Source organism: Agelaius phoeniceus, chromosome 4 (genome assembly GCF_051311805.1).
Source record: "Agelaius phoeniceus isolate bAgePho1 chromosome 4, bAgePho1.hap1, whole genome shotgun sequence".
In the NCBI taxonomy this organism is placed as follows: domain Eukaryota; kingdom Metazoa; phylum Chordata; class Aves; order Passeriformes; family Icteridae; genus Agelaius; species Agelaius phoeniceus.
In genome coordinates this window covers 12,014,590-12,026,898 of record NC_135268.1, presented here as the reverse complement: position 1 = coordinate 12,026,898, position 12,309 = coordinate 12,014,590, and the positions used below count along the sequence as shown (strand labels likewise).

Sequence of the window (12,309 nt, the reverse complement as noted above, 5' to 3'; positions counted from 1 at the left end):
GGACTCCTACCCACCTGATAGCATTGGCTACCTTATCTATAAAAGATCCAAATGACTCATCTCTTCCTTGCTTTATTCCCATATAAGAAGGAATCTCCCCTGGCTCTTTTACCCTATCTATAGCTAATTGCACCAGGCGCATAGCCTCCCAACATTTATCAGGACCGATTAACGCCTGTGCTTCTGTCCGAAGAAAAGGCCCTAGACCCATTAGCTCCTCTAGGGTTATCCCATGTAACGGGTTGCCTGGCTGCTGTGCTACTGCTATACATTCCTGGCAGAGTGACTGCCAGTGTGCATTAAACAAGAGCTGCTGATGCTGAGTGAAGATAAGCTTCGCTATTCCTATGCAATCAGATGGCAGCAAAACCTGAGTCCCCCAGATATAATCAAGCATGTGTTTTGTGGACTCACTGGTTACCCTGAATTGACTAACTGTGGACCATAATTGTGACAACAGCTTCCAGTCTAGAGCAGTTATTGTTGCTTGAAACCTGCCCCCTGCCACGGGTGAATATATCACCAGACAAGCAACATCCATAGCTGCTGCTATAACCTCTCTATCCCCCGAGTCCATGATATCTTTTGCTACCGCTGCCCATGCCTTCCTTCACTCCTGTGCAATGGCCCCCGCTAGGTCACTCTCTGGCCCAGGGATCGGCTCATTACTAGGAGGAGGAGATGGAGGGTCTGGCCATGGTACAGGCGGTGCAGACGGTGCTGCTGTGGCACGCACAGGGGGTGAGTTGCTGCTTGAAGCAGGAACTGATGTTGGTGGCAAGATGACTGTGGATGTGGCAGGGGGTAAAGGACAATTAAACCAGTCCCCATAACCCTTATTCTTATCATGTGCTATGCTAGCTTGTTTAGCAGCCTTTTCTTCTGCCTGATATTGTAATAACTCATCATGCACAACTCGCCATATTTTTTGCAGTTTTATCATCATCTATGACTGCCTCCCACAGCTTGTCTCCAAATTTACGCCACTCTGTTAACTCATGTACTGTATGAGGATTTTGAAAAAGTCCCTGTTCATACCCATAAGCTAACAACCCATGTAGCTCCTTCTGCAAATCTATGCCCTTAACCTAACGCTTTTGTAAAAAGCAAGTAAATAAATCATATGCTGCTTGCCTTTCTCTTTCCATTTTAAGAACATCAGCGCTGTTGCAGCCCCAAAAGGTCTCGGCAGCACGTATCAGCCAGGCTCTCCGTTGAGGTCACCTAGGGCACGGCACTTTTCCCTTTTTCAGCGGTGCTTATTGGCCGTCCTTGCTGCGACAGGACTTGAACTCCTACACCGATCCACCGTGGTTGCCATTACAGGAATCACGTCACTGGGGTCACCATTTGTTAGATCGGCGGAAGAAATGCGGCACCCAGTATGAGTGATCAGCAAGTCTCGGACTTTATTGATAGTCACACATATTTATATTGGTGTTAATGAAGCTTATACATATTGCAAAGCTGAGCTCATTATTGGTTAATTACTCATCGGTCAACCACGCCTACTTCTGTATTCTTATGGTTATTTTGTTACTACTTCTACATTCTTGTGGTTATTCTGCTGAAACTATCCTCATATTTTTGGCAAAAGATCCTCTCCTCTATCCTGTTGTTGCACCAAGGGCACAATGTCCTTGCCCATCACTGGACACTGACTGCTGACTCCTAGACTTGCCTCCTTCTAACTTGACCAGTGGTATCATGTCTACGTGACCTTTCTCAGCTAGCCAACTGTCCACAAAGCTCTCCACACTGGCCAACAGCACCAGCTCTGTGCCCTATCTCCAAACTTCTGTCTGCCCAAAGTTTTCAGTCCCAATTCGGCAAGACAAGAGAATTGAAAAGGATTCAAGTCTTGAACATCAGATAGTGACAAAAATGGCCTTTTAATTTCTACCTCTTAACCATGAATTAACCTCTTAACCATGAAACTGTGACTTCCTGACCCTTGTAATGAGCTTCCCAAGGCCAAGGGATGCCTCAAGCAGAGCAGGGAGGCTCTGCAATGGAACATAGCCCAGAAACTCTTCCAGCCGGGCACCCCCCAAAGCCCCGGGGCTTGGCGCCTGGCTTTGGGCTGGGCTCTCGGCTCCCTCCTTCCTCCTGTCCCTCCTCCCTGCCTGAGGCAGGAGCCGCAGGGGCTGCGGGAGCAGAGGCTGCAGCCTCTCCTCGCTGCTGCCTGCGGAGCCAGCGGCGGCTGCGGAGCTGTAAGTGGGGTAGGTACCCCGGGGGGATCGGGCTGGGGCTGCCTTCCCCCGGGGCTGGGCTGCTCCTGCCTCCCTGCTGCAGCTGGGAGCTGGGGAAAACCGCGGGAGCTCGGCGAGCAACAGGTCTGTGTGTGCGTGTGTGTGTGTGTGTGTGTGTGTGTGAGAGAGAGAGAGCTGGAATGCTGCTGCCACTGCTGGAGGTGCCCTGGTTGGCAGGGGGGGCACAACACTGCCTGCCCCGGGATCCCGGTGATGCCAGGGACCTGCCGGCTGGAAACAGCCCCCCTTGGGCTGCCCGGGGTGGGCAGGGCTGGGATAAGGAGCAGTTTGGGATGGGGATGGCAGCAGGTACCCCTGAGCCTCTGCCTTTGGGGTTCCAGCCCCTGAATTGCAGGAGGGCCTGGGCTGGGAGCTGGAGCATTCTGCAGAGCTCCAGAATTGGGGAAAGAAAATCCTGGGGCTGATTGTTTTGTTTTGTTTTTTCTCAGTGGTTAAGACAAGTTCACATAATTTCATTTTGCTCTTCTAACAGTAGCAGGTACCTTCAGTAGGAGGAAAGTTTCTGGAGCTTGAAGTAGCTCATGTTAGCATTGAAATCTGAACCTTGTCAGGGGCTGCAAAGTCTGAAATGCGGTGAGATCAGTTTGGGGTGTTTTGCTGGGGAAAGGGGTGTAAACAAGTGTAACTCTGAGCATTTCCTGAGGCTGGCAGGTAAGATGGCACCTCATCCCAAAAGAAAGGATCTGTGCTGCTGGGGTTTTTTTTCCAAAAGAAAATCCTAGCAAGGAAAACTTCCTTGCAGTCCTTGCTGTTTGGACTGCTGTGGGTTGCAGCTGTCATTTACTGAGCAGAATTGGCTTCAACTGGAGTCAAACCAGGAGGTTTCCCAGGTAACCTCTCAGCATGTCAAATTCCTGACATCAATCAGAGGTACCTATCCATGTTATCCAGGTTAGGCTTAGAATTTGGTGTTAATTAAAACTGAGTCACTGAGGCAGCAGCAAATGGAAATTCAAGAGCACCAAAAGGATTCAAATCCTCAGAGCAGGTCACAGGAAAAAAAAAAAATCAATGATTACCTAAAACCCCTGTGTGGATGTGGATGGTGATGTAAAGGGAGCAGTCAGATGGCAGGAAGGTACAGGGAGAGTTCAGCCATTCCACAACCATCATCTTTCTGCAGAGGTGACACTGCATTTAAACCTCTGCTGTCACCCCCACAGCCAGTTCTTCTCCTGTGCACTTATTTAAGACTAAAGGCATTGCCTCTGGGCAAATCCAGCATGGGCTGAGGTGGAATGTTAAGGATCCAACCCCAGGGTGCTGCACAGGGAGCTCACCTGTCCTGCCCTTGGGCCAGGCAGGCTGCTCTGCCCAATTCCTAGTGAGGCATAATCCAATATTCTGCAGCCCAGGAGCTTGGGTGGGGGTAAAATGGTGTTTATGTGACAGGCTGTAAGTCCTGGTGCCCTGTGTGACCAGGTCATGGGCTGTCTGCTCTCATGCCTGTCTCAGAGAGGGCAATGGCACTTCTGTGCCAAAAGAGATGGAAATCAAACAATTCCGTGGCTCTGGCTGGTGCAAAGAACGCCTGTGGTGTGCTCTGTGCCTTGGGATAGGTTTGGGTTTTCTGGTCTTTCACTTGGCAGGGATTACAGGATCCTCTGTGCCCCCATTCTGGGGGGACACAACTGCCTGCTGGCAGAGCTGTCTCCTGTACCTGCTGCTTTAGCCCTCACTGGCTGCTGGGCCCCAAGCACTTGTGTTGTTTGCCAATCCTGTCCTCCACTGAGACTCTCTCATGATTGTCCCACTTTCCAGGGGTGTTTTTTACCTCTATCTACCTGCTCCCCAATTACTCCCCTCAGTCTCAGTGCCCCAAATGACAGGGCTGTCAGGGAGTGACTCATGAGCACAGGCTGAGCTGAAAGGTGCAATTTAGGAGGCTCATGTCCCATTTGTGGGGAATTTAGTGCTGCCAAGAGCCCAGCAGGGATCATTGATTTAGCTCTTCCTATAGACCAAACCCCAGCACTCACTGCTGAACTGCTGGAGCATCTCTCCAGGGAAAAAGCTGTGGCCAGTCCAGATATTCTGTGGGGTCCCTGCCCAGTTTCCAGTGATGGATGAGAAACTGCTACTTGGAGACTGAATCCCAGGGAACTTGAGTAATTTCCTACTGAAAGCTTTTAAAACGGGGACTTGCTTCCAAGGTAAGGCAGCTAAAATCTTATTGCTTGCCAGGCTTCTCAATAAAGTGGTGGCATAAGTGTGCCTGGGTGTGGAAATCTTACTTTAACCTGATTTCAGCGAGCAGTTGGCTGAGATTTTAGTTAAGATTTAAAACTGCCTGTGATGCATCAAATAAAAAATAAAAAAATATATTTAGAAGCTTAAAGGTTGACTAAACATGAAGTAAAAGGGAAAAAAAAGGGATCATAATGATAAGAAATAGGTAAGCAGCCTTGGCTCTAATGAAGCAGGGTGGAAATTATATATAAATATATATATATGTATAAAAATACAGAGCCATTACCAACTTGCTGTGAATGCCTCACCTGCCATTTACATCTCCTGATTTACAGTTACAATTTGGCTTTGGAGTGAAATGCTTTCTATTCCCAGCTCAAGTGGATGAGTAATCTGCAGCTAAGTCTGGTGTTTATTCCAGTCATCCTGCTGATAGCCTTGTTCTCCATCATTTGAAGTTTGAGATCTTTTAGAAAGAAATACCTATTTCAAAAAGAAAATACCTACAAACTATTTCCTGTGGCCCCAGCTCAGACTATGCAGATAAATGACTCTGAGGGGAGGATAAGCAGTTTAAGCTCATTGAGAGGAGATGTGTGTGCAGCTCCGAGATTGGCACATCTGCCTGGGATTGCCCATTTCAAAATGAGAAATTTGCTTCTCAAGGTGCACTTGTTTTTCTTTATGAAAGTCAATGTCAGTAAGAAAGAATTATTTGATTGCAACTGGCTATTTTTAAGGATGTGTTTTCTTCCACAGCTCCTTTCTCCTAGCTGAAAAGCTACTGGGATATTTGGGCTTATTTGGAGATGAACCACTCAGAGGTATGTCCTATAAAATAGGATGGAAATATTGATGGATGAAAAAGTTAAATACTTAAAGAGTAGGTTCTATTACCTTAATTCACAAATATCCCCAGAGTCCCCAGCTGAAGCCCTGCACCCTGCATAGCCCAGACCAAACACCTCCTGCACCACTCCCTGTGGAACTGGGAATGAGGGGTTTGGGGTGGCTGCAGCTCCCCCTTGCTCTGAAAGAGAAGCCAAGAGGACCCCAGAATCCCATGGGCTGTGCACAGGGTGCCTGTGGAACAGCATTTCAGGTTTTTAGTCAGTGGCTCCCTTCCTGGTTCCCTGAGGCAGAGGATGATCCATAAATTTCTCTCTCCCTTATTTCTCAGACAATCACAGACCAATGTCCTGTTCTTTTTGCCATCCTTCAGGGCCTGTGTTTTGCCCCTGGGAATTTCTCACTTTTCAGCAGACCAGGGATCATTTTCCAAAGTGGGAAACCTTGGGAGCTGGGAGCCCTGGGAAGTCTCTGTTCTTGTGCCATTACTGAGCTCAGGACAAGGGAAGAACAAATTTTTTAGCACTTACCACATTGAATGTTCTTCATGTACAGCTACATGCTCCTGCTGTTCCTCCCATCTCTGAAGTCTCCTTATTTTTGTTTCAGCCTCAGAGGATCCTGTGAGGCTATTTCACACATAAAAATGAAGATATCAAGATGACAAACCCAGCAGGTTGTGCATGGGGGTGAGGCAGTGGTGGCTGCTCCAGGGGATTTCTTCCATGTGCCCAACATAAAAACAATGGCATCACTTCATAATGGCTTGGAACTGCTGCTCTAACGAGGGAAAACTGTTTTTCTCTAGCCAGAGGTAACAATTGTCCTGGTCAGGCTGTGAGGTGTTACATTGTGTATTTGTCTATGGAGGCTGTGTCTGGGATTCCAGCAGGGAATGAGCCTCCTGTGTTTGGGAGCCCACTGTGGGTTGGGGCAGTTTGCACTCTGGGAGCCTCCCTCCCACTTTATTCCTTTGCAGATTTTCTCTGGTGTATTAAATGAAGGAGGGAGGCCTTGCTCTTATCAAGTTACCACGTGGAAGCAGATTACTGTTATTCATCATCTTATACCAATTAGGTATTGCATAATTTTTTCCCTTTTCTTAGATGATTTATGTTTCTGTCTTCTGTGCCTCTCTCAATTATTTATCACCCCTTGTTTTAGCAGGCAAGGTCCCTGTGAAAACACAAGGCACTGGCTTAATTTCTCCTTCCAGCCAATCCTCCTCCCCCTCATCTTCAGGATAATAGAAATCCATGGAGCTTTTCCATTTCCTGTCATCTGCAGTGTTTGCACAACCACTTCCCTATGCCTGCCACAACCAAAATTTCATTAGTGCAACTGGGAAGAGACTCAGCTCCAGTTTTGCCTCAAGGCTGTTTACAACTTCTTGTTTACCAGCTATGGACAAAAACTATTCCAGAGATCATTACTGAGGAGATTGTGCTGTGAGGCAGCAGCTTCTAGTGTCAGAAACAGAGAGAAAAAACAAAATATGTATCCAAAATGACCATTATTTCTCCTGATTTCAGTGTGATAAGGGACAGCCCTGTCATGGTATGACCAAGAACTTCTGCCTCAGATCATCAGAGACCCCTGGAAAAGCCAAACTCCAGCAGGTAAGGGAGGAAAGGCACCTCTGGGGACAGCACAGGGACAGCTGGGCATGGGGACTGGGAATGTGGTGAGAGCCAAAAGCCACCTTCCCCTGGCCACAGTGTCTCCCTAAAGCAACTCCTTGGGGAGGCAGAAGATTATGGCAGAAAATTAGTGGGCAATAATAATAATAATAATAATAGTAATGTGGGGAAGAGCAGCAAAGGGAGCAACAGGAATGCTGCTTTTTAATGGTGAGAGCATCTCGTGGGATTTATAAAGCCCAGCTCCAGGTCTGGGATTAAAGGAGCAGTGTGAACTTGTGTTGTCAAATATCTGTGTTGGCATTCTGTCAGAGCTCTCCACCTTGAGCCCAGGTTGGGGTGCAAGAGCACCAGTGCTGCTTCCTTGAGGGATCAGGAAAATGGGCATTAAAGCATTTCTCACAAGGCTGACTCTGAACTCTGGCTGGGGAAAGCATCTGGCTCATCTGACATCTCAATAAGATCACCTCCAATGATTTTGAAAGCATATTGAGTAAAAACTAATTAAGATAAATAAGCCTTTGTCTGTAAGGACAGGCCCACAGAATGTACAACTATTCCTACACTTGTTCAAACCTACAAGCAGCTGATTTTGGGTGAGGGACTCCAGATTTTTGTCTCCCTGCCTTGCTGTGCAGGCATTTAATAAGTCTGTGAAATACAGACCCATTAAGACACTGCACTGCTGCTGATTTCTGAACAGGCACAAGAGAGCAGAACATGATGGGTTTTCACTGCTCTGCTTGTTCCAAACCTGAGGCACAGCAGAATAAATACTTTTTTTTTACTGCACTTACTTCTTGAGAGTAAAGCACTTGCAGAGGCTTTGCTGAGCTTTCATACAAGCTCATCAGGATTCAGATAACTTGTGCCTAAATTTAAATCCCATTTCTATTAAGGAATTTGAAGCATCTTGAAAGCACCTGCGCTCACACTAATTTCATGCCTGCTGCCACCAATTAATTTTGCCCCCTGCTTCTTTAGGCATCCTCATCTAGGAGACAAAATATATGTGGGAAAGAGTTTGAAATGCTGCCTCCAAGTCAAGTTAGCTGCTTGGAAATGAACCCAGCTCTCTTGAAGCTCAGCATGTTTCAGACACTGCGTGGTCCTTCTTGATTGCAGCCTTGGAGTTGGGTAGCTTGTGAGCAGGGAATTAAATCATCCAGCTGCACACAAAACCATCTCATGTCCATGAAATGGGGCTGGATTTGGATACTTGCAGGCAGAAGGCTTGTGCCACTTGAGAAAGCTTTAATCCCTGTTTTTCAGTGCTGGAATTAGTGACTTTTTAGTGATTATTGCTCAGCCACCTCACTGCTGCCAGGGTGCATGTGAGTTTCACGCTAATTTCAGCACATAGTGCACCCAAAACAGATGACAATGCTATAATAATAATAATTAATAATAATATAATCACATTGCTTCAGATCAATTGCAAGCAGACTAAAATGGCCTCTTTACAAATATCTTTTAGGGCACATTGGAACACGAGGAGAATGGACTCAAACTCCTCGTTGGATTGGCCTCACTTGGATTTGCTGAATTACAACAGGACGTACAAGTACCTTTACCTGGAAGGAAATGTCTCCTATGTGGACTTCTACCTCCACCAGCCTTGGGTGGCTGCTGTTTTCATCACCTCCTACCTGCTCATCTTCCTCCTGTGCATGGTGGGCAACGGGGGGGTTTGTTTCATCGTGCTGTGGAGCAGGCACATGCGCACGGTCACCAACCTGTTCATCCTGAACCTGGCCGTCAGTGACTTGCTGGTGGGGCTCTTCTGCATGCCCACCACCCTCCTGGACAACATCATTGCAGGTGGGCTGGCTGCCCGTGGGGTGGGGAGAGCCAGGGGCGTGTGCCCAGGGGGCTCTGTGGGCATTCTGAGTCAGTGGAAGGTCTCCCTGCCCATGGCACGGTGTTCCTGGCCATGGCTGGAACTCCATGATCTTCCCTTCCATCCAAACCACCCCATGACTCTATAATTGTACTCAGGAAATGGAAGATGAGAGCGAATGATTTTAAGCAGAGTCCTGCAGTGAGATGGCAGCAATTCCAAAATGCATGTTTCCTTGCAGGGTGGCCCTTTGGGAGCCTGGTGTGCAAGATGAGCGGGATGGTCCAAGGCATCTCTGTTTCTGCCTCTGTCTTCACTCTGGTTGCTATTGCCATGGACAGGTAAGATGCTGCAGTCTGTAACCACCAGTGTCATCTCCCCTGGCCCCCTGACCACCCTGAGCCCAGTCATTAACCCTCCCAACACCACAACAAATCCTACGCAAAATAAAATCTGGGCAGGTCTAAAGAGCAATCTGCTCCTCCACCGGTGTCTCTTAAAGAGGGTGGAACTGGGCTATCCCAGCCTGCCAGGAATTGGTTTGTTTCTCAGCCATGAAGCTGGATTGCACAGGCAGTAACTGACAGGGAGGATGAAAGACAGGCAGTTTAAAATGTGTGTGCATCCCTGCCCGGGATAGGAGGCGTTCCTCACACGGCTTCCCCGGTGCCCTTGCCGCAGGTTCCGGTGCATCGTGCACCCCTTCAAGCCGAAGCTGACCGTCCCCGCCGCCGTGGCCACCATCGCGGTGATCTGGGCGCTGGCCGTGGCCATCATGTGTCCCTCGGCGGCGCTGCTGCGGCTGCGGCAGGAGAAGCGCTTCCAGCTGCTCCTGGGCACGGGCAACGCCACCCGCCCGGTGTTCTGGTGCCGGGAGGAGTGGCCCGAGCCGGCCATGAGGAAGGCCTACACCACGGTGCTCTTTGCCAACATCTACCTGGCTCCGCTGGCGCTCATCGCGCTCCTGTACGCCAGGATCGGCGTTTCCCTGTGCCACGCCGCCGTGCCCGGGGCCGGGAAGCGCGGCCGGGAGCAGCAGCGGGGAGCGTGGAGGAGGAAGCGGAAAGCCATCCACACGCTCGTCCTTGTCACCCTGCTCTTCGCCCTGTCCTGGCTTCCCCTGTGGAGCCTGATGCTGCTGTCGGACTACGGCAGCCTGTCGGACGTGCAGCTGCGGCTGATCAATGTGTACATCTATCCCCTGGCTCACTGGCTGGCCTTCTCCAACAGCAGCGTCAACCCCATCATCTACGGCTTCTGCAACCGGAGCTTCCGCCGCGGCTTCCAGGCCGCGCTCCGGCTCCAGCTCTGCTCCAGGCCCGCCTGTGCCCAGCCAGCCCCGGGCCAGGCCGCCCTGCCCGCCGGCCCAGGATCCCCCTCCCCACACAGCCAAGGGAGGAAACTGGGTCAATAAGCAGCAGGATTTGCTGATGGAGGAGCTCAAAGGCAATGGGATGGAGTGAAAGGCACTGTGATTCTGGCAATCTCTCTGTTCCCCATGGAACAGGGCTGCTTGAACCCTGTTTGTGGTCACATTTCATTCCTGTGAGGAATCCCTCATCCTGTAACTCTCATGGACTGAAATACTGCAGACCCAGTCTGGCACCCAGAGACCCCTGGATTATCTCATGGTTGTGCTTCTTCCTGGACATTGTGAACGCTGGGTCCTGCTCAAATGACAAAATTTAGCATTTTCTGTCACATTCCATTTACTCCCCTTGGTTGCTGTTATTTCTGTCACGTCCATTATTATTGCAGCTAGAGAAACAAGTGGAAATGGAAATTCGAGAAATAAAGGATAAAAAAATTGGTTCAGTGGTGTGTTTTTTGGGGAACTCAATTTGATGTTGCAGGGGCATAGAAGTCACCCAAAAAGACTGAAATTTAAATATGAGCAGGAGAGAAAACACTTGAGAGCCCAGTGGATGGGACAAACTTCAGCAGGGACAAGAGTGACACTGGAGGAATAGTGAGGAATAGAATTTGTGCAAGGGGCAGCACAGTATCACAGAGCACTAAGGCTTATTCTGTAAGGCCCTACAGGAGCCAAATCCCAGGTAAAGCCATTCCCTAGGGCAGTCCTCCCTCACATAAATAGGAGTGACTTCCACATTATGACATTCCCTGCTGCTCACTGTCTCAAAATGCTCATTCTCTTCCCTACACATTACCTAAATTTTATCCTCAAACCTTTACCTCCGTGTGCCTCAGTTTACCTCAAAAATGTTCATTTTCTGCACTACAGCCTACCTCAAATTTGCTCCAAATTTTTTTCCCTGTCTGTCCCCTGCTTGTTAACTCATTTTCTCCTCACAATGTCTAGTTGGACTTTATGGAGGAGCATTTCTCCCTCATTTTAGGAGGAACATTTCTCCCACAAGCACACACTTTCTTTCACTCCATATCCAGCTGAGAAAACACCAAATCAGTGCTTGGCTCTGCCATAAAAGAGAGGAAAAGGGGATTTTGCTGGGATTTGGGACACGGGGTCTGTCCCCCCTCACACGATCCCAGGGTTCGGCCACGGGAGGCGGGAATGGGAGAGGGCAAGGCAAGAGCGAGGCCATGGCAAGGGTGAGAATCTCTGATCTCTGAGTTTGCCTTGGCATCCCAGAGCCTCTCCCCGTGCAGATTATGAGGGGAACATTTTCTGAATTGGTTGTTTACTGATCTTTTTTGTGTTGAATTAATGCATTTTGCTCATTTTGTGTCATTTAAGCTTTAGGTGGCATTTCCTGTGGGGGTGTTGGGGTGGATGTTGATGCTGGGAGAGGCAATTTCCCTGCAAAGCTCTTCTATAAAACATAACTATATGAAATAATGGAGTTTCTATGATAAGAACAGGACTTAGGCTCCCAATAGAGAACTGGGGTGTGCTGGGCAGGGACTGGGAAGCACACAGTTATTTCTGTGTTAATTTCTCCAAACATTGATTTCTGTCTGTTTGCTTCAAAACTTCAAAACTTATTTGTAACTTCAAAAACTAGAGCTGGATCACAGATGATATCCAAGCTCTTCTTTAGGACAGGGAGTGGAACCCGGGTTCAAGTATATGGAAACAATGCCAGGAAAACATGAATCTCTCAGAAAATAGCAGAAAATAATGCATTATAAACGTCTTTATTTCAGCCAAGTGCCTGCCACTATAGTGGGTGAATATTCAGCTGTACTTACTGAGATAGCACACAGGTGATGCACTGGCACTCCTGGATTAATGTGAGTTGCTGCCAGGTGTTTTCCATTGGGTACAGTTGCAGTACTGGAGCTGTACTGACAAGCTGGAGCCCTGAAGCACAAGAATCTGTGCTGTCCATAGTGAGTGTTGTCTAGTGTGTGTCCTGAGGTCCCTGAGCTAGTGCTGTTCTGTCACTGAGTCAGCTCATTCTTGTTTAAACTCTCTTGAAAAGTGCTGGAAGTGCACATGGGAGTATAAAACACATGTGGGAAAGCTTTAGGGCTGTGCAGCTTCTGAAATACACACAAATTTCAGGTTCCCACAGCCCCTCCTGCTGTATCC

The 12,309-nt window shown here is 48.6% G+C and overlaps 1 protein-coding gene across 11 annotated transcripts; it reads left to right on the top strand.

The window, feature by feature from the left end:
- Positions 1–1,941: 1,941 nt before the first annotated feature.
- Positions 1,942–10,603, top strand: LOC129120259 (neuropeptide FF receptor 2-like). Of its 11 annotated transcripts, none has more exons than XM_077176818.1 (8): positions 1,942–2,222; positions 5,223–5,287; positions 5,922–6,126; positions 6,292–6,389; positions 6,845–6,931; positions 8,430–8,773; positions 9,034–9,133; positions 9,474–10,603. In XM_077176818.1, the coding sequence occupies exons 6-8, from the start codon at positions 8,452–8,454 to the stop codon at positions 10,204–10,206; spliced, it is 1,155 nt and encodes a 384-aa protein (XP_077032933.1). In that variant the 5' UTR covers positions 1,942–2,222; positions 5,223–5,287; positions 5,922–6,126; positions 6,292–6,389; positions 6,845–6,931; positions 8,430–8,451; the 3' UTR covers positions 10,207–10,603. The 11 variants fall into 11 exon arrangements, with proteins under 11 accessions (XP_077032933.1, XP_054488685.1, XP_077032930.1 ...); XM_054632710.2 differs by having other exon boundaries at positions 1,942–4,426; XM_077176815.1 differs by having other exon boundaries at positions 1,942–4,426; positions 4,839–5,287.
- Positions 10,604–12,309: the final 1,706 nt, after the last annotated feature.

Coding starts and splice junctions, on each gene's coding strand:
- LOC129120259 (XM_054632705.2), top strand. Junction 8,774..9,033: donor CCTGGACAACATCATTGCAG/GTGGGCTGGCTG, acceptor GTTTCCTTGCAG/GGTGGCCCTTTGGGAGCCTG. Junction 9,134..9,473: donor GTTGCTATTGCCATGGACAG/GTAAGATGCTGC, acceptor CCCTTGCCGCAG/GTTCCGGTGCATCGTGCACC.